This window comes from Centrocercus urophasianus, unplaced genomic scaffold (assembly GCF_019232065.1).
Source record: "Centrocercus urophasianus isolate 14NV4802_14NV808 unplaced genomic scaffold, USGS_Curo_1.0 seq_12, whole genome shotgun sequence".
In the NCBI taxonomy this organism is placed as follows: Eukaryota; Metazoa; Chordata; class Aves; order Galliformes; family Phasianidae; genus Centrocercus; species Centrocercus urophasianus.
In genome coordinates, this window is record NW_024884364.1 from 37,529,995 (window position 1) to 37,557,037 (window position 27,043).

General features: G+C 39.1%; 1 protein-coding gene across 1 annotated transcript; it reads left to right on the forward strand.

The window, feature by feature from the left end:
- The first annotated feature begins 201 nt into the window (after positions 1-201).
- TMEM47 (transmembrane protein 47) lies at positions 202-25,613 on the forward strand. Its single transcript, XM_042811041.1, has 3 exons — positions 202-522; positions 14,689-14,829; positions 22,933-25,613. The coding sequence occupies exons 1-3, from the start codon at positions 297-299 to the stop codon at positions 23,109-23,111; spliced, it is 546 nt and encodes a 181-aa protein (XP_042666975.1). The 5' UTR covers positions 202-296; the 3' UTR covers positions 23,112-25,613.
- The last annotated feature ends 1,430 nt before the right edge of the window (positions 25,614-27,043 follow it).

Genomic DNA, 27,043 nt, shown 5'->3' on the forward strand with positions numbered 1-27,043 from the left:
GGCGGAGCGCGGCGGGAGGGCTCGGCAGAGTCGAATCGAGACGGGCCGGGCGGCGTGGAGCTGGGGCCGCCTAGGGGGAGCTGCTGCACCTGATACACCGGGGCGGGAACTCAGCGAGAAGGGAGGGAGTGGCGCCGGCTGCCGCTTGCTGCCTGCCGCCTGCCAAAGCCGCTCCCCGCCGTTAGTCAGCGCTCCTCCCGCTTCTCCTGCCGGCTGCCGGGGCTGTGGCTCCTGTTCCCCTCGGGGCCGGCGGCAGCGCGTCCTCCCGCTCCTCCTCCCTCCTTCCCCCCGGCCCCATGGCTTCGTCTGGCAGCGGCATGGAAGAGGTGCGCGTCTCGGTGCTGACCCCTCTGAAGCTGGTGGGACTGGTGTGCATCTTCCTGGCGCTGTGCCTGGATCTGGGCGCCGTGCTGAGCCCCGCTTGGGTGACGGCGGACCACCAGTACTACCTGTCCCTGTGGGAGTCCTGCCGCAAGCCCGGCAACTTGGAGAGCTGGCTCTGCGAGTCCACGCTGCACAGCGGTGAGTGCGAGAGTGACACGCGGGTGTCCCCGGCCGCCTCCCGGTGCTCCGGCCCCACCCCGCCCGTGGGGACCTCGCCCGCGCCCGGGTGCCCCGCGGCACCCCCTGGCGCTCCGTTCTCGGCCGCTCGCCTTGGCTGCCTCCCTCTCCGGCCGCAACCTTTTGTCCCCTCTCTCCGGGCAGCCTTCCCGACCCCCGTGTCCATGCTCGGTCTTTCATCCTCCTCTTCAGTCCCGACCGCTCTCCCCGCCCTGCTCCAGCCCGTTTCTCTGTCCTGCGAGTGAAGGTGAGGGCGGTGGAAGTGGGCTTTGGACGTAACATGCGCTGCTGAAGGCTCCGAGAGAGTCCATGTTCTGTTGTTTCTCCGCCCTGCGTGATGGTCTGGGGTTCAGCGGAGGTGTAAGGTTAGCTCTGTGAGTGACGGAGGTGACTGATTCTGTATTTGCACGCGGCGGTTTGCACGAAAGGTCCCGACTTTAAGCCGGTTTGGGTTATTTTTCTGTGTCGCCGTTGTTCTGAGAAGCTCAGGGGGATCAGGGGTTCTTACCATTCTGTCCCCAACCCCCAGAGTCACTGGTCTTAGCTAGCTGGGGCTTCCCAAATATTAAAAAAAAAAAATAAATTGCTGTTATTTGTCCCGAATGAGGACATCTGGAATTTAGCTCTCTGCCAGCCGTCTTGATGTGCTCAAGTCTTTTTCTAGTGTATATTGCTTGATATTGTTCCTATCATCTTCTGTACTCCTCTTTTCTCTCACTACATTCTCTGTTTTGACTTCTTGATGCTCAGCCTTTCATGTGGCTGGTCATATATATATATTTGTTAATGCCATTTCACCGTTACTTGGAGCACTTGAGGGAAAAAAAAAATACAAAAAGAAAACAGCATGTGGTATAAACAAGCTGCCTGTTGAATATTTTTCAGTGAATTCTTTTGTAGTTTGATAATTATTTCCATTTTCATGCCTTTTTTAATTTACTTTATGCCGATAGCAACTTCTGGAGTCCCGACAGAAGCACCACAAAGGCAACCCGTCTCTCCCCCCCCTCCCCCCACATGCTCGCATCTCTAAATCATCCCTTTGCATCACTGAACTCTGCAACTTCTGGTACGTCGCCCAGGGATGAGATGCTGGCTTTAGGAAGGGGCAGAGAGCTGCTTTTACCTTGACTTCTCTGAAATCCTATTGTAGGCTCTATGGAATTGCAGTTCTCTACTATGGTAGAATAGTACATGTTCCTTTGCTCCTGTTCTTATTTTTTCTGCCATTCTTTAGAGTAATGTTGGAGGTTTTGAATGTTGATTGGGGTTTTTGTTTTATATCGCATAATGCCAAAACAAATTGTAAAGAAACGTCAGTTCCAATCAGTTACCCGGGCTGCTTCACAAACTTTGGAGAGCTTTCTTTTCTTCTCCAGCATAAATGGAAATTTATGTAGGAATGTTGGCTTCTGAGTGTCTCCTTAGCAACGTGAATCCTTTACCCCTTTTTTCTGTCTCCTGAAATAGTATCCCCTTGATTGCAGAAGGACTTTTCAGATGATGTGAATGAAAACCTGCTTCCACTCTGACCCCCCTGCGCACACACCCTTTGTCGGGTCTCCCCCCCCCAGTCCATCCCCCACTGCTCGTGAGTACACACAGACACAAAGTGGGACATGAAGAAAAGCAGGGCAGCTTATGGCACAGCATATACGGCAGCTGATCTCTCTGGTTGCTTTGTTAGTTGCCTGTGTGCTTAGGGAAAGGTGGAGGATGAATCAGTACAGACAGATAGAAATAAAATGTAGTTTTGTAGGATGCTGTGTGGTGGAAATATGCCCCCTCATGGTACTTTCTTCTGCCCTGCGCTAAAATTTGACTCACTGAGTTGTGCTTGTTTTGCTTAGATACTTTCCAGTGTAGTGGAGCCAGGTTCCACAAGCTACTGGGGGAGAAGTGAGGGATTGTTTTATTTGAGGTGCCTGGAATAAGTTCTTCATTTTCCTCATGTTTGGCACATGATTCTACACTCTAAGGAGACCTGAAATATTGGAAACCATACTTTATGCTTTTGCTTTCTGCTGGTGTGTTATAATTCCCATTAGAGTCAATCGAGAGAATCCCAGTAAGTTCACCGAGTTGGTTTGGGCTCTTGTTTGAGACCATTTTGTGTCCTTGCTTAATATTTTAAGTGCACTTTCCTCCTACATCAAAAATATAGCGAGTGGTATATTTTGAAGAGAGTGGAGAGCTCCCACAGGGAAAGCTCTTTTAGCTTGATACTAACGCAAGCAGCTTTGTAGCTAGCTAGCTGTGAAAAGCAGTAGCATACACAGGCAAAAGGCATCTTCCCCCATGGTTCTCAGAGATTTACTTCATCATCCCTTGAAGGAGAGCACCTCAAGTGGCTCCATCAAGGGCAAGCTCATGCTAGAAGCTGTTAAAGCACATTCAAGGTTTAATTAAAAATCTTTGTAATTAGATGTAGGACCCCTGACTGCTATCAAAAGGGCAGCCTGGCAGCACTGAGCAGAAGGGAAGGCACAATGTGATTACATTGGCTGTTATAGCTAGCAGGAAGTGATAATTCTCAGTTTTCCTTGAGCGTTGCTGGTGCTTGGAGTATTTTCTTCGTTTGCTGTTTTCAGGCCTTTTTTCTGTAGCTTACAAGAAATCCTTTGCTCTTATACTGCTTATAAAGTTGTGTAGGTGCTGTACAGGGTTATTGGTTCAAGTGTGTGACATGGCAAGTCAGATTAATTTTTAAAATCTTAAGATTATAAAAAAGCTCATCCTCATTTGCTTTCTTCTTCTAAAGTCTACGTGAAATACCAAATACTTTTTTTTTTTTTTTTCTTTCTTTCTTGTAATTACAATAACTGGGAAGGTGTTCATGCATATGCCTCTCTCCTTTATGAAATTCTAAAATTCTCCCTAATATGAGCTTCAGGAGCTGAAGATTTGACGGAGTTGCTGGTGTGGAGAGCTTCGTGGTAAAATCTTGAGATCCAGTGTTGCTGCTCTGCAGTTTCACCAGCTGTCTTTGGCATAATATTATTTTCTCCGATTAATGCTTAAATTGGCCTCATGCACAAGTTGTCTTTAATCCTGCTGTGTTTTAAACCCACATGCTAAACTGGAAAACTTACAGTGCTTTGTGTCATTAAACAAAATTTGCTTTAAACCTAATTTGAAGTGTATTAAGTCTGATTTGCAGTGGTTCATTTACGGATTTATCAGGAGCTAAGAGTTATGATGAAAGTTCTTGTCTATATCAGCATCTGTTTAAAATTAAATATATCTTTGCTGAACTGCATGGTGAATCTATGCCTGTACAGGTAGTTGCCTTATATTTGCAGAATAAATAATAATAGATTTGAATTTATGCAATTCAGTGTACCCATTATAATTTTCTAAATCTAAGATTTGTCAGCATGATGTAGATTCCATAGAGTCTGATCTGTCAGGTATGTGTTGTATTTTAGCTTAGATACATAGATATTCATAAAAAAAGAATGGCTCCTTATGAAGCATTTCAGTTTCAGTGGAAATAGCACATATAAAAATATATTTGACTGAATGCCAGTAGACAGTATGAAACCCTCCTGATTTATGGGGGACATATGACTTTGTTACTTAAGAATCTGTATTTTTATGTAGCACTTGGTTTTCTTTAAGAGTATTACGTTATTTAAAAACTATCCATCCATGGCTATTTGAAAATTAAAACACTCTCAAAGAAATAAGTGTAGCCAGGTCCCTGTGCATATTCAAGCTTAGTGGTACACCGACCATACATGCAAGCTTAATTTACAGCTTAGAGCTGTAAAACAAGTCAAGCTTTGTGCTTATAATTCTGTTCTAATTTGTTCTTAAACATAAACAAAAATCAGAGGCTGCTCCTTTGGTAGCACTTGAAGAGGTTTAACCTAAATTATACCTTAGATGCAGATATCAGAATTAACATGGCTCAATGGTCTTAGATGGTATCTGCTTGTTTTGAATCTAAACAGTTGTTCCAAGGGAAAATTGCTAGCTTAAAAGCAGCTTCCACATTAGAAGATGTGGATCATTGCTCAGAGTTGATCTTGACACATTTGTAAAAATCTTAGCAAGTCTGATAGTTTGCTATAAAATAGCACAAGAAGAACAGATGTAATTTTACTAGGTCTGAAGAATGTAGCTCATACAATGTAAAGAGGAATTAATAAAGCATTCATTTTAGTTTTGAAAACTGTGATCAGTCATTTTTCCATATTACTCTTATTAATCATCGCTGACACTTTATCTGATGATAGGTATAAAATCAAAAGCCGTAATACCTCCACTCTTCACCTAAGACCCTGAGCAAGCTGCTCTAGCTTTGAAGTTGAGTCTGCCATGGAGACTGGCTCTGCTTTCCACAGGGAGATGGATTACATGACCTACAGAGGTCCTTTCCAACCTGATTCATCCTGTGACTCTGTGATGACTGATAACTCTGTTTATGCCTCGTGTTTGTCTGACTCCTTAAATGTGTTCAAAACACCTTGAATTTGTTACCTCTCAATTAGCTTAAATAAAGTACTTTAAAGTACACTTCCTCTTTTGTAAATGGACTGCTTGTTTTAGACAACCCAAGATTTGAGTAGTTTCAAACCACCCAAGGCCACACTTTGTGAGAGTAACAGGTCGAAGACTTCTGTATAGTAGCCTAGACCTCTCAGTATGTGTATGGGAACTGTAGAGTCACAGCCTGAACCACTGATTGATCACCTGAGACAAGGACTGGGTCAGCCGTGGAACCACAGGTGAAGGCAATTCCAGCCAGGCTGCACCCCTCCTAGACCCAATTTAAGGGCTGACCACCACTGGGGAAGGATCTCTTTCTGGAGATTCCTCCTTTTTGGAGTTTTTCACCCCAAGCTTAGATTCTCAGGTATGGGTAAGCATTCTCCCTTGATTGTTTCTTTTCCACCATGATAATCTTTCCAACTATAATACCTGTGAAGTACCATCCTTACCATGATACTCTTCCAACTGTACAAGTATGACATCTCCCACTTCAGCCACGGTGCTCCAGTCAATGAGGAAACATGGTTATAGCACCTTCATGTTCACTGTATGAAGTTTATGCAAATGTATCTGATTGCTTAGAGAGTACCACACACCTGATCGCTTTTTAGAAAAAAAAAAAATAAAGGAAGACTTCTCATCTTAGTGGGTTGTTGTCACTGATGTTGTTCATTGAAATTTCAAAATTGGTAATGAATTCTGTAGCTGTAAGTTGTCTTTATTAAGAACTCTTGCACCAGTACGTTGAGAGAAGTTTCTTGTATGAGGGAGATTACAAGTGTTTTAAATATTTGAGGAGACTTTATGCTTAGAATCAAGTGTAGAGCAACTTTGCCTCTGTTACTGATTTGTGGCCAGAGATGACTGCATAAGGTTCAAGGTAACAAGCTGTAAAAGGTAAAGTCTATCCAGCTGTCATGCTTTATGTGTTTTAACTTGTTCCAGTTCTACAATACAGAGACCATCGTTTTGATGGAAAGTACTCTGAACTGTTTTAAACACTAATTGTTTTTTTTTTTTTTTTTTTCGTAAGGAACAACACAATGAATTTTGAAAATTGCAACAGATTGCTAGTTGGTTTGAAGAACATTGGTAATTGTGGGAGATAGTTATGCTTCTGTTACAACACAGAATATAATTCTTCCTTCTTCAGATTACTAAAATGTAGTAGTGTATATGGATGAGGTCGGAAAATGTGAGCTTTACTTGAAAAGCTTGTATAACGCATCTCCCACACGTCTCTCCTAATGACACCGTTCTAAGACTTCCAGTGTTTTGTGTTGTTTTTGGAGTTGTAGGTGTGTGTGTTTTGTGCTTTTTTTTTTTTTTTTTTTTTTTTTTTTTTAACTCTCCTTGAGTGAATGAATATCCAGTAATTCAAATGGCATAGTAGCAAGCTAATTTCAGAGGAGTGCCATGTATCCAAGGGAAGGAATACCCAAGTATATGTTGTGTTATTCTGTGAATGAATTATAGGTTGTTACAATTTTCTGTAATGCTGCACTAATCTTGAAGTTATCTGTTGGCAAAAGAGATGTGCAATGCATGATGCCTTTAAATAATAAAGATCTTTATAATGGCAGCACTTGACTCTATTTGGAGACGTACTTCACTTAGAGTTTTACTTGGTGATTTTTAGAATTACAAGCAGGTTATGACTCAGAAAGAGAGGAGCTATCCTAAAACCTCCTGAAGTGTATATTTTGTATAAATAAGCAATGTAATCCTTAATCTTCAGGAGATATGTCTGTCAGTGAGCAGAGGAGCAAGCACCTGCTATGTTTAAAGTCTCTCATACATCTGTAACCCCTCAGGCATTAGGCCATCTTGTCTTGAAAATCTGTCTCCTTTGCACAACAGCAGCAGCAGCAGAGATGGTTACCATGTTTTTATTGCTTTTGTTGTTCAGTTTGATCTCCTGCAGGGTCTAAGGACAAAGCTTGCCATGGTGTCAAAGCTTGCGAACTTTGAGTCCAGTAATCTCAGTGCCACACACACACACACTGTGTAACACAGCAGCTGAACAGAAACGTCAGATGAATGCAGTGCATATTTCATGCAGATCTACTGTACAGACCATCCTGAGAACCTGGGTCTATATCTGTTTTGTTTGCTACTGACTTCTCTGGGAACCCAAATGTCCCCTGCTTGCTCAGCGGCATCCTGAGGTAGAAGACATAGAGCTCTGCTGGGCATTGGAAGGTGGATGGAGAGTTGCCTGCACTGCTGCCATTGTTCCCCAACAGATCTACATAAGCAGTGGTGTTGTTTAAAATGCTTCCTGTAGCATGTCATGTATCTGCACAATGGATGTTTGTTCTGGACCCTGGTCTAGCAAGTGCTTCCCAGGCTGAGGAAGCTAGATAATGGAGCAGCCTCTTGGGAGGGTCATTCCAACAGGCTGCTCCCTAACCTGGAATAGAGCCAGCCCCTCCTTCTGATCAGTTACCTTGCTATGGCTAAAAGTAGAATGAGAAACAGTGTTGTGTTCCTCTCACTCAGGTGCTAGGTGATTGCTGAGGACTTTTCCCTCAAAGCTGGGAGAATCCGGGCTTCCTTGTTGTAAGGTCAGGACGGATCAGTTAATATAAGACTGACTTTAAAGCAAGGCACAAGTTCACCTTCCCTCACATTTGTTTGCTCGCACATCTTGTAGATCTTGTTTATATTTTTTCTAGCTTGGTTCTGGAAGATGGGAGAAGAGAGTGGTTTCAGTCAAACGTAGTAGTTACAAATTCTTCTAGGAAATGGAAACAGAAGTTTAAGTTCAGAAATTGGGAAAAGATGTGTTGTTTCTGAAAATTCCTCTAGCCCCTAGGATGTGGTTGATGCCACGTCCCTGGAGACTTTCAAGGTGAGGCTGGATCAGGTCATGGGCAACCTGATCTATCTGTAATGTCCCTGTTCATTATAGGAGAGTTGAACTTGGATGATCTTCAGAGGTCCCTTCCAACTCTAAGGATTCTGTGATTCTGTATTGAAATTAAGGAGTCACTTGCCATTCTTTCATTAGTATTCTGTGTCTCAGTAAGATACAGGTATCCCTGATTCTGCACCAGTTAGCTGTTTTCGGACACATCTGTGCAGTCATTTTTTCTTCTTTGGCTCTACAGGGCTTTCCACTCAGCATCAGAAGCATTAAACCATCCTGCAAGCTTCTTGTACCGTAAATTGAAAGTGGCTGATGCCTTATGTAGAACTTCTGAATTATCCTTAGGAGATACTTAAGGATTTTGGCAGCCAGCTTAAAATACTCAAATTTCTGTTTGGATGTTGCCAAAATCCTGATGAATTAGATGTGGAAAAGCTCACTGTTGAGCCCACCTGTGTTGTGCAAGACTCGTGGTATCTACGGCTTTGTGTGCAGATAAAGACCAAGTTCTAAGATATTAGTACGGTACATCAATCTTCTATTGAAAAAGAAGAAGAAAAGTGTTTTGGCGCTTCCCTGGACAGCTTCTTTTTATGTATGAGACCTCATATAGTTTATCATATGTTCAAATTCAAGCTAATGTCACAAGTAGAGGACTGTCTTGATGACGTGTCTGAGTTTTGTGTTAAGAAATGAATGCACTCAGCCACAGCTGGCTGGTTGCCACAGCTCTGCCTAGTAGTAACTGCATGGACAATTTTCATAGTTGAGAAAATGCAAAAGATAAAGTGCCTCTGGGCAGCAACTGGTAATGAAAAAAATACTATGCAAAATGTCAAAGAGTAAAAAAAGAGTTACTGTTATTTTGTACAAGGCTTTGCTGTGGAAAGTTGTGGCCAGAGCAACTTAATGGGAATTTAGTATGGATCCTGCCAGAAAGTGTTTCTCTTTGTAGTGTGCAGAAGTGAAGACTGCAGACACTCAGTGAGCTGTACTTGTGTTTGCTGTACAAGAGTGGAGGAATAGAGACTTTGGACTTTCAGGTTTAGCTGTTTTGCCCTTCATGCTTTCAGCAGCCAAATGAATTCTTTTTCCTTGCACTTTTTTTTTTGTTTGTTTGTTTGTTTGTTTTTGAACATTAGGAAAAAGCAGAATTCATCTGACCATCTCCTTTTTTAAAACAAACAAAAACAATTTTTTTATATGCCAGGTGAGCTTCCAAAGAGTTGGCTTTTTTGTAGATGCAATAATTTTGTGTAAGATCTTAATCATTATTGAAGTGTCTTTTTTTTTTTTTTTTTTTTTTAATTTCAGTATTTTGGCTGAATATGATGGAGTTTCACCTACAGAGGTCAACATCTTAGCACTAAAATACATCTATTAATGCTGGAAAAAAGAGCATCATGCAACAAATATAGTTTTAAAAATTAGATTCTCCCTTGACTTTTTATATAACCATCTCACTTTTAAAACTTTTGTTAGCTCTCTGATAGTTGAGTTGATTATTGTTGATTACCTTAAAAATAATTCTGAATGTGAAGCAATTGGGAATATTGTTGCAATCTTATTTGGTTTAGCTGATATGCTATTCAGTGGATTATATTCCTGATGCATGGGTACCTCAACTTCTGATTTACTTGATGCATACTTAAGTGCTATAATACAATTTACAGGAATGTGTATTGATTGAGAGCAGGCTAAGTTGAAGCTTTGCGATGAGTCAACAAACAGACTTTAGAGTGTTTTAGGGTTTTTCATTTGTTTTCTTTTTTTTTCTCAACAAACAAAGGTTTTATTTTGTGTTATAAGGTCTTTGATTACTTCCAGTTTGTAACAAATGTGTACTTTCTTCAGCCTCTTGTGAGGAGAGGACTGTGGAGAACCTCTTTTGAAAGAACTGAGTCATTGCTTTTTAAGAGATGCGTTCCTTTACTTGCGCTTCCTGAAAGAACCATATGCACTAAATACTTCTCACGTTCCAGCAATATGTTTTTACTTCTAAAACCTCTTACCATGGAATACCACATACAGGGAATATTTAACTTTTCAAGAATTCACCAAAAATATAGTAACTGTGATTATGCTAACTATTTGCCTTGCTCTTTCTCATGTTAACAAATGATCTTTTTTAATAAACAATGTAGAACTTAGAGTTTTTTTTCTACCTTTTTTGTGACTTTTTTCTGATTTTAACATGGTACCAAAGTACTGTTTGGCCCAAGAAATAGCACATATAGAGCTGCTTCTAATTAAAACTGAATATACTGTCAAGGCTTTAGGTCATTTCATTTGGAGGGACAAAGAGAGGATAAGTCCCATCTTTCAGTGTGAAAATTAATGTGGTTTCCGTACTAAGAAACAGGTAGAATTTTCCAAAGAGATGCAATCAGTCTGTATTTATAAAAGGGCACTTAATTATATTTGAACAATTAACTGAAATGTAATCATATACAAGAATATTTTTTACTCAAGATAGTAGTTTTTATGAATTTTATACCATATGGGTTTTGATGTACGAAGAACCTGGGTTCAGATTTACATACGTATGCAAATACAGAGATCCACATCCTTAAACTAACAGGCAGTCTGTTAAAATAACAATTATGCAGATGTTATCATCACCATCAGAACTGAGGTATGTGTTTCCTATGGTATTATGGTATTCACATTGTAATGCTTTATCGGCAGTGCAGAGCAGTTTTTATATATTGAGATTCTGCCCCTTTACTGTGTTCTCGTGAGAACCCACTTGAAGTAATGCATCCAGTTCTGGGTCCTCCAACACAAGAAGGATATGGAATTGTTGGAGCAGGTCTAGAGGAGGGCCACAAAGGTGGTCAGAGGGCTGAAGCACCTCCCCTCTATGAGGACAAGCTGGGAGAGCTGGGGCTTTTCAGCCTGGAGAAGAGAAAGCTCTGAAGAGACCTTATAGTGGCCTTTCAGTACCTGAAGGGTCCTATGGGAAAGCTGGGGAGGGACTTTTTACGAGGGTATGTAGCAACAGGACAAGGGGAAAAGGTTTTAAACTGGGAGAGGGTAGATTTAGACTAGGTATTAGGAAGAAATTTTTTACTGTGAGGGTGATGAGACTCTGGAACAGGTTGCCCAGTGAAGTTGTGGATGCCCTCTTCCTGGATGCATTCAGGGCCAGTCTGAATGTGACTTTGAGCAACCTGGTCTGTGGGAGGTGTGCCATCCAACCTAAAACATTCTATGAGTCTATAAATTGAGGCTTTTCTTAAGAAATGTCTTGAATCCTTTTACATCTTAAGAGATGCTTTAAAATAATAAAATGACTCTGGTTGTTCAGACTGCTTAAATCCTGAAAATCAAAAGAATTCAATTTAAACGTATTGTTTCTGTGGGTGTAAAACAACAAAGCAACTTAATTTTGGCATTTCTGCATCTTTTATTATCTAAACCCTTTTTAAACATTTGTGGCAGTGAAATTTTACCGGTTACTGGCATTTTTCTTAGATAGTTGTTGCACAGTGAAAAATATTTGTGAGTTCTTGAAGTGTTAAAATATTGCATGTTTTGAATCAAGGAAAACTGATAATGATCATCTCTAAAGTCCCATTTTGCTCATTTTCACGCACATTTTTTTTAATCTCTGTATGAACTGAACTGCTGAGTCTTCACAAGTGAGTACAGTAGCTTGTTTGCAAGGTTTTCTCTTGCTCAGAAATGGTGCAAGCATATTTTGAATACCTTTTAAGTAGGCTGATGATGGTTGTGTTATGTGTACTGGTAGCACCATGTAAAGGAAAAATATGCTGTTCTCATTTTGATGCTGGACAGTCTGAGGAAACTACTGATGTTTACTGTAGGAAAGTGTGATTGCTGTGTTCATTTTGTTATAGCTAACTTATCTTAGAGGATGTTCTTCCTTCAGAGGTAGAGATCCAGTTGTCTTTGTATGTTTCTTTCCTTTTGCATTAATAAAAAGAAATGTTAGGTAGAAAGTCCTTGCAGAAAGAAGGCGTTACTTAATGGAACCTAAGTTTTGTTTTGTCACCAGCTCTGATGGCTTTCAGAATTGAAAGTTAAGATGTTTCTGAGACTACAAAGAGTTTTAAGTGTACAGTTTCATGGTAGGCAATATAGGAAAGCTCAGTCTAGTATTATTTATGCAGTAATGTCTGACTGGAATTACTTCTACAGTGTTCTTTAAACAGAATCCTCTGTTGCAGTTCTACATAAAGGTTGGCAGCATTGTATGCTCCTGTGAATGGAAGTTGGAACTACAAGGGAAAAAAAAGAAGCCAATTCTAGACATTTTGGCCCAGAACACAATGTTAAATACCTAATTCTCAGTAGTGTGGAACATAACTTCATATTGGTCCCCTTGCCAACATCAATGATGAGGTTCTCTTATTCCAGGAACTAATTTTGTTTGACTAAGTCATTTCTCTTTTAGTTGAGTGTGTAGGTGCTTTTTGACACTGGTTTGTGCTTTTACCTCCCACATCTTACTATAGTAAGGTAGCTTATTTTTTAACCTTTCTAAAATCCATTGATATGTCTGTTCTGGGAACTAAATTATATTCTAACCTCTTGCTTCCATCATCTTTGCCTTAGTTATTTTTACTTGATTGGTGATCTTGCTTTGGGAAGCAGTAGCGTACTCAAAGGTTTTCCCATTTATTTACTACTCTCAACTTGCATGTATTTTATTTGCGTTAGACTTGGCATGTGGTCAATGTGAAGATAACATTTAACATTTTATTATTTGTTGTGTCTTTCAAAAATGTTGGGCTTTTAGTTTTCCCATCTGGCACTTTGACTTACCACTTTTCTATGCCTTTTAACTTTGGGACAGAATGGATTTGTCTAATCATCACTGAACTAACTCCTTAGAGTTTTTGAAGTATCATGTCAGTGTTAAATACCACTCATAGAATTCCAATCCATAACTAGAATCATATTTTCACCCACCAAGAGTAAAGCAGCAGGACATATTTTTAAAGTAAAAGAGGGGAGATTTAGATTAGATCCAAGGAAGAAATTCCACCACCACAGGGAAGCTGTGGCTACTTCATCCTTGGAGGTGCTCAAGGTCAGGTTGGATTGGGCCCTGAACAGTCTGGTGGGTTGGAACTAGGTGGGCTTTAAGGTCCTTCCCAGGCAAAGCCTTTCTGTGATGCTATGACATACAGCAAACTGCTGTTCTAGATTGCATGCTGAAAGGAGAATGAAGGATTGTATCCAGCCTTGGCCGAATAACACAACAAGGAGTAAATGTTCTTGGAGGCCGAATACTTAGTAACTATAGTATTAATAAACAATATGTCTAGAAAAAAACAGGCAAGGAAAAAGAAAATAAGTGTGTACTCAAGCACACATGTAAAGTAACTGTCTCTTTTAGAAATTCTTTTCTATCTCTTTACTTCAGTTTCTTCATTTCTCTCTTTTATCCTTTTTCATATAGCACGCAGTGGCTTTTTGTGATTATAGCTGCAAATCTTCCATTTCCAGAGCCCACAGCTGCACTGTAGGTATCTTCAGCAGATTAGGTCCCTGTTGAAGCAAGCTGTACTCTTCGTTGATTAGGTTTTTTTTGTTTTTATTTTTAAACACAGAATTTTGATCTTCTCAAAAAAAGAATGTGGATTTTTATTGCTGCTGTTCTTAGTAACCTTAAAATCTCTTCATTTATTCTGAGAATGATTAATCTTGTTATTTACTTTGAACTATGTAACACATTTAGCCATTTCATTCTGAACACTGTATGCATGATAGTACTTTCAAAGTAATGAGATGATCCATTGGTCCTTTTCTCATAAGCTGATTATGGATCTTCTTCCTTAAAGTAAAAAAAATAGTAGTGATGAGTAATAAATAGCAATTGGATTCCTTTTCTTGAAGCCCACGATTGCAGGGAAACAGGGTCTTAAGAGAACTGCAAAGAGAGGGAGCACAAACATGTGCTTCTCTAAGGCCTTACAGAAGCTTTTAAGCTAGACATTCTGTAGATCCATGGTGGTCATCTGCTTACAAATTGATTTTGCTTTTATATTATCTGAGACTTCAAGGACGTTTATAACTACATCCATAATGCGTGAAAATAACTAGCAAATACACAGGGTTCGATCAAGAAGTTGCTTTCGGGGGAAGAAAAGTAAAATTGACACTTCAGAATGGATTTCAGATTTGACTCTGTGCATCTAATGAACATTACTGCCTTTATAAGGGCTTAACATCCGTTTTTATTAGTATTGAAAATGATTTATTTTCCCTTTCCTTTATCATCTTCTTCCTATAGTTTTGTTATTACTTGGCCTTGCTGCCTCTGCGGTGGCATGTGTCCATGATCAGCCTTTGCATTTCCCTTCCTATGCCACCCCAGTCAGCTCAAGCAGAGGTTTGACTTTTGCTCTGTTCTCTGAGAAAGTTACAGCACTTAGCTGGGGTCAGCTAACGCATGCTGTCTGATTCTGGCCCAGCTTCTATTTCTCATTCTAAATTGGGCAAAACCAAGCTACCAAATTATTCAGTCTTCCTCAAGCTAAAATCCCAGTGAGGCCAACTAAGTCTTGAAAATGTGTGGGAGGTTGCGGCACTTTACTCTTGAATCACATCTGTTGCATAAAGGTGTTTTGCTAATTAGGAAGAAAGAAAGCCAAAGTGTAGCTGTGTATTTACCCAAGCTTTGGTGCAGGCTCTCTGTGTTCTTTGTATTCTGATGTTTATCCCAAACCCGTGGGCTCGTTTTGCTGCAACTGACTTATATTTTTCTTTCTCTCTTTTCCGCACAGACTGGCAGATAGCTACTCTTGCTCTGCTGTTGGGTGGTGCTGCCATCATTCTCATAGCTTTCCTGGTTGGCCTGATCTCTATCTGTGTGGGATCTCGGAGACGATTCTACAGACCAGTTGCAGTCATGCTCTTTGCTGCAGGTAAGCAGTTTACCAGCACTATAATTAAAATTTCACGAGGGCAGTTTACTTTTGCAAAAGGCGATGTTCCTGGTTCTGTATACTGATTCAGAGACACTTGGTTTACTTCTTTAAGTCCTAAGGGGCTTTTTGAGGATACTATTTTTGCAAGGTATTAATCAGTTTTGCAATTGCACTATCTCAAAGTTCAAAAACATTTATTGGCATTTAATTTTGTGTCTGGTGAATACATGCAGCAGGGGAAACTATGGCTGATAAACCCATTTAAGTACCATTTTTAGTATATGACTTTGTATAGCTGCATGGCCCCAATCTTATTCTTCATCCAAAGCCTTTTCTGGAATTTTAGCATTCTTCCTTTTACAGTTTTAAAGTGGAAAAACAACTGCTTGGATGTGAACTCTTGAAGCCATTAATGTAAAAATAAATATGTTGCAAGGTGTTTATATATGCCTCTGTACTGCTGGAGAACTTTATTTCATTGTGTCATTTTGTTTCCTTAGTTGTTAATTTAACAAACTGTCACCTTGTGGTCCCTGTTTGGCTTTTAAGAACATCAGGGTGGAACAGTCTATCTAGACTGTTGCAAAATCTTCAGGGAGACTTATACATCTGAATTGTCTGTGACACTGTTTCAGTGAGGTATAATTACAATATCAAATCATCTCCTTTCATGGATTCTGGTGTTCTAGGGCTTAGGCAGCACGGATGTTTCTATTTCTCCCGAGATTCACCAGGAAAGGTGTGCCTTCATCCTGTCGCTCACATCCGCATGGGAGCTAGCAGCTTAAGCCCCTTTTGATAGTCCGTAATGAAGGGATTGAAAAAACCTAGTCTTCAGGACGTATTTGAAAAAGCCACTTACAAGGATATGAAAAAATGAAAACTAGGCATGTGAAGGGCATTCTGGAATGAAAGGAAGCTCTAGGGAAGACTCCTGCTGCCCCCTGCTGTTTTTCTTAGTTTGACTGAACCACAGCATTTTGAGATGCACTTTCATTTGTTCACGGAATATCAGTAGGTTATATTTTATTCGCTTTGAGAAAAAGAGCACAGACTAGGATCAGATTCTCTGAACAGAAATTGTTTTTTTTTTTTTTTTTTTTTTTTTTTTTTTTTCTTTTTTTTTCATTTCTGAGGTGGTTTAATAAATAAAGGCGCTAATGCCATTACTTTCAAAAATTAACATTAATTTTGACATTATAAAACATGCTGGGCGTGTAGCTTTCAAGGAAATGGTATTCTTGAATTTATGTAGGTGTTTCTTATTTGTTTTTTTGTTTATCATTACGTGTAGTAAGTTAGTAATTGTTCAGGTATGCACCGTTCTTGCCATATCTCTCAGTTAGTGGGTAGTTGGTACTGGGAGGAGTTGAGGGGGAAGAGCAAAGGAAAAATCTTAGTATTTGGCCTATAGCTTAGTTTTTAGTCCTGTGCATAAAATTATTTCTAGTCTATTAAGAATGAAGAGGCAGAGGCAGAGATTTAGAGTCCTAGAATATCCCAAGTTAGAAGGGACCCACGAGGACCACCAAGTCCAACTTCTGGCTCCATAAAGGACTACCCAAAATCCAAATCCTGTGTCTTAGAGTGTAGTCCAGATGGTCCTTGAACTCCAACACATGGGGCTGCAACCACTGCCCTGGATAGCTTGCAGGGCCTGGCAATCTGCTAAAGAATCTTTTCCTAATCTCCAACCTGACCCTCCCTGATACAGCTCCTACCTCTGGTCACTGGAGAAATTAGATTTGTGAGCTGTAGCTCACAATTTGTGTTCACGTTTCTCTTTGCCTTTATGTATATGTACACATGTGCATGCATTTTAAATTGTTATGTCCTGAAGTTTGTTAGAGGAAGAGAGATGATTAATTAGGTTGAGACAGCCTGTTTTGTTCTTCATCATCTGGCAAATCTAAGATGAATTACGTGGGGATTTGGTGCTGACATTGATGCTGTTCATTTTCTATGGATTTTATGTTTCTTTTCAGATACTTTTAGAGATGAATATGGACTGACATGTCTTGAAAGTATCAGAAGGATAGTCCACTGCTGAAGTTAAAGAGAAGGTCAAGGTTGCAGGACATTAGTTGTGCCTTATGGAACTGTATGTAGGTTCAAGCCTCTATCCATGTTTTTTACAGAACATCTGTGAAGCTAGAAAACTCTGTTCTGTGAACTTACAAAATATTTTGTGTTACCACTGTGGCTGATTAAGAACTCATCTCTGCATGCTTCTACTGGTGCCTGGTAGGAGGATACTGTCTGGAGATATTAATGGCATTTGTGGAAAAGAGCAAAAGTGGCCTCCAGTCATTTTAGAATCCAAGCAGTTCACTCTAGACATTTTTCTTCTAGTTTCAGTGCATCTTTTTAAAATTTTGTTTTTTATCTTAGTTTCAGGTTTTAGTTAGTGACTTTGTAAGTGAGGAAGGCAAATGAGTTACCAGACCTGGAAGAGATGATGGTGATAAAGTCAAGATACTGAGAATAAGTCAGCAAATAATCAACAGAAGTGTATGTTTAAAACATACACTATCAGCTCTCTGTAACTGGGAGAGGAACAGGAATGCTTCAAGTGATGGGAAAATGTGGAGCATACAGAGGCAGAGTTGCAGGACACTTTTGCATGGAGCTACCTTGGGTTCAGTGGGGTTTGTAGACGTTATCTCACTGCTAGTTGTTACTATCTCATGGTGGCTTGTGTCAGTGTGTTGTGTGAAGACCAAAAATCAGTCTTAGTTGAGCTGGTAGGCTGTGTGTCCTCATATAGCTCTTTTTGTTTGTTTGTTTGTTTTGTTTTGTTTTGTAGGGACCTAATTAGATTATATACATGCTGGGGTATCAAAGTGCTCCTGATTCAAACTGTCCCTGAGAGCTGCGTTCTCAAAGTACTATGTCCAGTCTCTTAGACATGTCAGTGTAGGGAGTCTCATGATGTGGTTACTAAATGAATGCCAACAGAGTCAAAGTTTAGGGATAGAAAGAAAGCATGTAATTGTTGAGAGTCCTTAAAAGCAACTAAAAAAGTGAATTTAAAAGGTGTTTGTGTTCATGCACTATATTCTAACAGTGCTTTTTGAGAAGCTGCAGAGCTTGTGTTCTCTCTGTCTTAATAATTTTTCTCCTTCCCAGCCCATTATGACCCAACTTTACTGACTGGGAGGTAATGAAATTTCGTATGGATGACTTATGTTAAAACAATTTCATTACCTTTTATGATTAGGTCTTAGAAAAAGAACCTTTGGGGTCAGTAAGCTTTTAACACATTTCACAGGGTGTTCTTATGTATAAGCTGGAAAAATGATGGTTAAGTGAAAGTGTGGGTGAGGGATTAGATGAATGACAAGCAGATAATATTTGGAAAATACTTAAAGAACATGTCTTTACATTCTGACAGGAAATGAGAGCACAGTTCTGCTTGATTAACTCTTGAGTTCTGTGTTGGTATTTATATTTATAATACTGTGAAACATAGAATAACAGTATACTTGCCGAGCTTACTCTTACAATGAAGCTACAAAAACTGCAGTTGTATTGGAGAGCAGAATTTGATTGTGAAGAAGTGGCAGAGAGCTCTGAACAATTAAGGTGAAGGAAGTAGTTAAGTTGCTACAAGAAGGCAGAAAAAATGACAGCATCAAAGAAATAAGTTGACAGGATATTGACAGGATACTCTAGGTCATGTGGCCCAACCTCATTGTTGAAGCAGAATAATCACTAACATTTGATCTGTTAACTTTGCTTTATCTTGACCAGTCTTAAAGAACTCAAAGAATAAGATTGTGTAACCCCTTCAAGTACGTTGTCCTACTGTCACGTTTGCCTCCATATGTTGTTTTTCTTTTTCCTGATACCCATCCTGAATGTCTGAAACTGAATTTCACGTCCATTGCCAATATCCTGGGTTTCCTGGCACTACAAAAAGCTTTGTTTCTCTATCTTTGCAGCTGCATTTGAAGGTAGATGTAGGCTGCTGTGAAATTGTTCCTTTGTCTCCTCTTCATGTATCTAAATAAAACTAGTGCCTTCATCTCCCTCCTAAGGATGATTTGCTACAGGCTTCAATCATTTTGTCAGATTTTTGAACCCTTGCTCTTGGCTGGTGAATTTGTGCTGCCTACAGATTGCCTCGTTGTTCTGCCAGTGCTTGGAGGTACACTCCATATTTCCAAGGTTTGAAGTGAGGCTGACCAGCCTATAATTCTGTGAATTTTTTTACTTCTAATCAATTTGAAACACAGGCACAACTTTAACCTTTTTTTCCAGTCATTGGGAATATCTCCGAATCACTGTTGAGTTTTGTATAGGTGAGAGAAGCTTCACAATTGCATTGACCATCTCTTTCATCACACTTGTGTCGGTCCCATCCATCCCCATAGACAGGTGACTGCTGAGTGTCCTAATTCTTCCCAAATCTTCCACAACCCTTGGAGATCTTGGGGAAGGTTTCATGTTTTTACTGTCTGTCATTAGACTGGCTTTTCTTTCCATCATTGGACGAATATGTTCAGAATTTCATTTTGCAATTAATGCACCTGTGGAAATTCTTAACTTTTTTTCGTCATTTCCCAGCTTTATGTTGAGCTCCAGCTGGGCTTCAGCTTTCCTGGTTTTGTATCTGTGCATCAAAACTATGCTTTTATATTTCCCACTCATTGTCAAGCTTTGTTTCCTGCTCATGTATGCTCCTTTCTTACATGTTCATTGAAAAATTACTTGCTCGGTCAGCTGGACCTCCTGATGAAATTCCTCATCTTCCTGTGTAGTACGGTGGCCTGTTCTAAGCTAGCACTATTTTAAAAATCAGCATGAATAACCACTCCCTTTCTCTTTGTGCTCCTTCCCAGTTAATTGTACAGGATTGTATTAAGTACAAAAACTTCCTGTACAGTAGTTTCTTGTCTGTTAATCCTCGAAAATGCAGCACCCATTGGTTTTAAATAAAGCATATGTGAATGAAAGAATGGTCGAGAGTAGTGGAGAAATACCTGAATTTCTTACTAATACCATGATTTTCGTAAGTAGAGACTAATTGAAAAGAGGCTTTATAAGCAAGTCTGTTAAACATTTTAACAAAGGAAAAAAAAGAATAATTTCCTAGTTGTAAATGATTTGTTGTGGGTTTTTTTGGTATGTTTAATATGATGAGTGTGTATATTTCATGTAAATAGAGTAAAACTATTATTCTTGTTCCTGTACGATTCTCTTGCAGTTGTCATTACTTTAGCCATAAAAAATCGGTCTAAACTTGAAATGAATAGTCTGTTCAAAAAAGAACAGCCATCTCAAGATAGAGTTTTAAAGTGGATTTTTTCTTTAAAGATTTCTTTTGCAGCCTTTTTTTCTACAGGACCAATGTTTCTCAAGAAGTGTAATAGCTGTATGTTCCATAGGAAACAGGTCAATGTAGCATGGAGTCCATTTAAATTCACTGAAAGCAGATCAGTAGTTGCAGGCGTTGACTTTAACATCTTTTTGGATCATACAGGCCATTTTTCATAACTTACTGTCTTCTTGTGGTCTTTTTCCACTTTATAGGGAGTATCAAAGGTAGGACACTAAATTAGTGCAAAGTGACAGCAGTGTTATACAGTGTGGCTGTTTCTGCCTACCTGTTGTTACCAACACTTTAAATTTTTTTCATGAGTGTAGATGAACTAATAGTAGCAAAAGCAGGAAACCTCATCAAAAATGTCAGAACCATCTGTTGTAGCTGTTGCTCCTTAAGTCACATGTTCTTTTGGTGTAACCACTCTTCTGCTTTGTTTTGATGAGTCCAGTCTATAGAATAAAATTCCATATGCTTCTCATGTTAGATTGAGGAAAAGTAGAAAGTTTCCTTGGTTGAAACTTGATAGATACATGCGCACTGAGGGCAATTTCTGTACTGACCCAGCCAAGGTGCTGCAGCCCCTGTTCAGGAGGCCTTTAATGAACTTTTACCCATTCATCTGAGGAAATGCTCTTTGACTTTGAATGGTCTTAAAGATGCTTCTAAAAGTGAACATATGTTGAAGTGTTTTGGGGTGTGATGATACTCTCATTATACAGAATTAGAATATATAATCTTTTCATAAGAGTAGGAGCTTTCTCTGGTATGTGCTGTCAAAAGTTCTCCAGTACTGCACAGTATTTTGTGAGCTGGCAAGCAAAAATTATATTAAAATGAAATGATGCAAAGTAACACTTCAGTAACTCTGGGATTAAAAAAGAAAAAAAAAAAAATAAAATCCTGTGGATTTTGTAACCCACATCAGAAAATCCAAACATTGTTCAGTTTGTCAGTCCCAAGGAGGAGTCCAAAGACTAGTCTGTAAGCTAACTGGCTGCTAGGCAGGGATGAATTTCCAATGTGTGTTTTATGCAGTGTTATCAGTGTATGTAATCAGTACTAAAAGTCCTCTCCCCTTTGCAGTCCCCATCCTGAGGATAGGAGAGCATTAGGCTCCAGGTGTGTAATGGATGGTGACAGTTTGACAGCACTAAATAGGGCATGTGGGAATTAAAAGGAAAATGATGGTTTTCAGGTGTGCAAAACGTTCAACCAACAGGAGAATATAATTAACATTATTTTCCTGTGGTTTCCCTGTGTAATTTCAAAAGGGCTTCTGTAGGCCCTAGTGGTCTTATTCTTTGCTGTCCACTGGCTTTATAAAAATTCTATGAAGAGTGATTGTTCTTTGTAAAATACCTTGCAAAATCTTTAACAAAATAAATAAATAAAAGATGTTCCCAATCAGTGTTAATACTGTCATTATGGCATTATGTTACACACTACTGAACTTTCATTAGAATACATCCCAGGTCTGCAGATGCTTAAGCGTGTGTTCTGTTTTGTGGGTGCGCTCATCCTGAGCGCAGCAGAGGGATGGCAGTCTGTAGGAGAAATCTTGTGCTGAAGTCTTCATAATTTGGCTGTGCTAAATGATAGAAGGGAGCCAGATCTTGAATTTGAAGGTTAAAAAAGAAGTTTTTATATGTTCCTGGGATGGTTAGTCATTTGTAGATGGCTGAACTAGAAGCTGGGAGAATCACTAAATCATGCGTCTTGTTCTCGTACTTCAAAATAAGTATAATTTTCATCTGCTTACTCTGGAGACTGCTGTCCCAATTATGCTGTCAGCAGTATGCCTGATTTTAAAAGAGAATGGGCACCAGTGAAGCTGAATTCTTTGTATGAAAATTAGGGTTCTTCATCTGCATTTTCCCTTTCAGGTTACTTTGTGCTATTTTGATGTAACGCAATAGCCAAGTTGCTGAATTTCTCTGCAGATGCGTGGATCAAGTTGCATGAGATCTGGCACTCAGAGACAGTGCTGTAAAAACTAATGGTTTTTAAGCTTTTTCGTGCCTTGGATTTGATCTGTTTTATTAACTTTTTTTAGCATGAAACATCTCTGACCCGCCCTCTAAATTCGTAATACAAGGAAATGCTTTGCAAGTGGGAAGTTTAGTGATTGATCAAACTTTATGGATTCCTTGGTATTCTGTGCAGTAATATCATTAATTCTGATTACACTACATGGTAATGCATGTGAAATAGGTAATTTGGTGAGCCTCCACTGAACATAAATATGGATCACCTACTGCAATTAATTACTGTTAGATGAAGTAAATGATTTGATTCTGAGCTTTATTTCTTAATATTCATTTATTCTTGCTTCTCATTGTTTTGACTTGGTTTTAATAGGATTGGAACAAGAGATTTTAGATTTGTTGCTACAGAAGGAATAATGTCTCCAGACCAAAATACAATGAGGAGAGACAGAAAAGAATTGGAAAAAATTGCTTTCACTATTTATTTACCAGTCACCTGATGGATTGTTTTTATAGCATAACAATAACATTTTTTCATCATCAGAGGAATATGCAAGACCTGCTCTGTTCTTCGGATGAAGTAAAGGTTGCGTATGTGATGTATATGAATATTATATATATGCATACATATGTGTGTGTATGCATAAATATGTAGTACTCAAAAAGGGCAGTACTTACTACACAGAACTGCACCAAGAACATTTGGAAATGCAAATTTTGGTTTTGTGGTAGTTTTATGGAAATGTATTAAGGCCTCTTCTGACATCTGATTTGTTTCTCTTTCAGTTGTTCTTCAGGTGTGCAGCTTAGTCCTCTACCCAATCAAGTTCATCGAAACAGTCAGCTTGAAAATATACCATGAGTTCAACTGGGGCTATGGCCTGGCTTGGGGTGCAACTATATTTTCATTTGGGGGTGCCATTCTTTATTGTCTGAACCCTAAGAACTATGAAGACTATTACTAGAATCATTTAATGAAAAGAAAAATACCAGAAGGATTACCCCCATCTTTTCTAACTCACTGTTTTTTTAGAACACTCGTGGAGCACCAGTCTGCTCTGTTGATAAAATAGCCTTTGCCTTTTGGGTGTGAACACTGTAACCAGCTTTTACAACCATTTAGAAGAACTGCAAACACTAGGATTGTTGATCTTACGTAGGCAGATGCTGCAAGCTGCTGATACATAAGCTTTGTTTTTCCTGACAACAAGCAAAGGATCTACATGACAGCGATCATTGTGAGAAATTTAGTTGGAATGTGAATGCAAGGCCAGCATCTGCTTTTGCCTTCAGGGGAGCAGCTGGTGTAGGCTCCGTTTAGAAGTTTCCCTGTATCATAGAGGATTCAAATGTCTGATAAGCAGGCAATGGCATCTTGTACAATAGGCTGTGTTGGCCTCTTGTTACTTGCTCAGAAAAGCTCTTAAGGAATTAGTTGCGAGTGACTGTGTCGAGGGCAGTGAATGTAACTGGTTAATGGCTTGTCTAATATCTGCATTCAGCAGTCTTCTGGGAGAAGTAAAACAGCTACACAGACAGAGAGGATTTCATGAATCGACATCACCATGCCAGCTGTAGCAGATTGTTGAAGGAAGTCCAAACCCAGAGACATGTGCTTCTGACTGTGTGGTTGGAAGTTGTCTCAATTCTTGAGTATTTTGTTGAGGGGGGGAGAGCGGGGGTGGAGATAGGGGGGAGAACAAAAAGAGCTTATATGTCCCTAAGGCATCTGAAATGCATGAATGAATTGCAGTTTTCCTAAGGACTCATTTAACTTCTGAGCAGCATTATGAAAAAATGCATATGGAACAAGTTTGATTATATTTTTGGAAGGTATTAGTGTAAGCAAGTATATATAATACATATATAAATTCAGAGGAAGAAAGAGAATTATCTTTAAATTGTAATAGGAGCTGTGGTGCAGTGGTTAAAATACTAACGTTGTACACATTCGTCGGGGTCTTAGACCAGTACCCACAGTCATGATTGGTGTTACAAAATAAACCTAAAATGATTTGTCTTCTGTATATGCCCTTGTACAGACTCTGTTATGGGAAATACATAAAAGTTCATTTCTACTAAAGTAGAAGTGGATGAAACAACTACTTTCTATTTCATATGTAATTCCATACTTAATAAAAATTGTAAAAAAAAAAAAAAGTTACAAGGAAGAAAAACTACCATTTGAAAAAATAAAATCTAATTAGATTGCAAGTGTTTCTGATAATCAAGAATATAGCCAAGGCCCAATCACATCCATATTACAATATTAGCGCTGCAGGAGCTGATCTCGTGTTTTTAAAGGCTGGGTTTGTAATGGACTGGCTGATGATTGTGTATCTAATTACTCTTTGCTTGGTATGCTTCCCACTTAAACATCCACAGACTGTACCCACCAAATGGAACCCAAGTTAAAGTAGAGAGAACTTCTATGTGAATTTAATCCGCATCACTTTTATTTTTGTTTACAATTTCCTTCTTTTCATATTTTTGAATTTAATTATGAACATATTTTTATACAATTCTAATCTGTAGAAATGACTATTTTTTAATGGAGAAATTTAAAGTATATTCTATGTGGGCCTCTGCACAAGCAGATATGCTGCTGTTGCTTGTCCACCTCTGCACAAACGGTTTTGCTGGTTCCGGGGCAAAGGCTTCCGATTGCCTTGATGTTAAGAATGCGTTTGCGGTGTTGATGTTTGTGCCGCAGTGCCCAGAGAGCAGAGGATCTGTAGGGACCGTGCTACCCCAGGACTGACTCTCAGAAGCTGTTCTCAAACTGCTGCTGCCGTGTGGAGGTGATTTTTAAGATGCGGTGCCTCTTGGGAGTTAAGTCTTTACTATCACAGCGGAATATTCTGTATCAGCACTCCTTCCTGAACCAGTGGTGATTAATTAGATTAGGCGGAGCAAAACGATAGCTGCATTTAGGAGGGATTGTATGGCAATGCCTAAGGAGAAAAGAAGATGGGAGGGAAAAATATGTCCACTTATTTTGCAGGCACCAGAGAGCATTCATAACTCTGCTCTTCCTGAGACTGACTTAAGGCAGATAATCAGTATACAGTAAACTCTATATCTTTCTGAACAGCTGTGTAGTTCTGCTGTTACTTAGCAGCACAGAAAGTATTGTAGATTGGCGTGGGAGTTAGGCTGACGTAGAGAAGCCCACTGTGAGAAGATCACTGTACCTTTCTAGGAGAGCGGTGTTTTGGTGCCAGTGTAGCACAGTACTATGCCTATTCTGGCAGGAAGTTACTGTGCTGAACCCGTAGCACATCTTCTAATTTATCAGATAGTGTTTTTTTTTTTAATGTAGAATTTGAGTGAAATCAAGCGTCAGCCTTAAGGCACACACAGATTAATCGCTAGCACTCCTGAAGTCACACAGCTCTTAATTTGAATGATGTTCAGGCAAAAAAACAAACAAATAAACAAACAAACAAAAAAAAACCCTACAAACATGGATGCCTAATAACAAAGTTCTTCATTCATATGTGAGTTGGAGAAGCAATTTTTCAGTCTCAACACCTGATTTTCCTCCAGAGCCTAACGTTAGCTGTGAGGGCGCACCTCTCAAACTCCTCAGGTCCATCAGCAGTGTTCAGATTTAGGCACCTACCTTAATCAGCTTGGAAACCTCTTGTTAGCTTATGTTGCTACTTCAGTTTCTTCCTTTTTAGTAAATGCTGCTTTTCAGGGCTGAATGAAAAGTGACTACAATGTTGCCCTATTTTTTGTTCTAGACACAAAAACAAACACAAGAGCACGTGTCTTTGTGTGTCTGTACAACAAATTATTCCTTTTGAGTGTTATGCTTGTGTCATGCCATCATTATTTCAGTTGTTTGGCTTTATCTCACTGACAGGATTTTTTTTTTTTCCCACACAAATCCATTGTTTATCATCCAAATATATATGAATGAAGATATATAAATATATATATATATATATAGCGGACTTGCAAGCAGGGCTAGTTATTTGTATTTTTTAGGCTTAAAGTATACCGTCCGGTGCTGACAAGTACCTAGCACCTCTTCTGGACTTCTTGCACAACTTCGGTTAGTTTTTGTAAATTTTAAAAACAAATATAGAGAGACCTATGTGTTTGAAATATAAATGATATATATGGATTAGCATGTACCTGTATATTATTAAACATGCAATGAACTGACTGGTAAGTGAAGTCTAATCTTATGGCTAGCAATGTAATTTATTCAGACTGTATTTTTGTACAGAGCAGTGCACACTAACCTGTTGCCTCTGTGTCCTCTATAATGCCTAAAACTGTGCCTAGAAATTTAATTTGTCTTTAAGGGAAAAAAAAAAAAAAAAAGGACAACTAAATGCTTCATGTTGTTGATGGTATTGATTTTTTTCTTTCTTCTGATTATGTTCTTTATTTATTTTTGGGAAGTGTATGGTATGTTTATTAAATGAATCCATCAAAATATGGTTCATTTTAAATGGTTATTGTTAACAGGGAAAGACACATTTATTTTTGTTATCAAAACTTAAGTTTGCAGTTTTAATATCATTTCTGCATTTCACACTTTTTGTAGCTTATATGAAGTTATATGTGAAAAAAGTAACTGAAATAAAAAAAAAAGTTACACTAATCGAAAGTGCCTGTTTTGTTCTAAGTGCAATACTTGTGCCGCTGAGACTTACCTGGATTTTCTGTTGGACTCGCAATCTGTCCTACTAAGTGGTCTTGTCAAAATCTATAGGGAGGGAGATGTCAGATTTTGTTTATGTCACCCCTCTACTTTCACAGGCTGTAGAAAAGTACAGGGAAGGCATCAGTGTGTCCCAGAGCCCTGTAATGCCTCTATAAATGCAATTATTGTAACATCTGGATAAAAACAAGTTGTTTTTAATGTGATAAATAATAA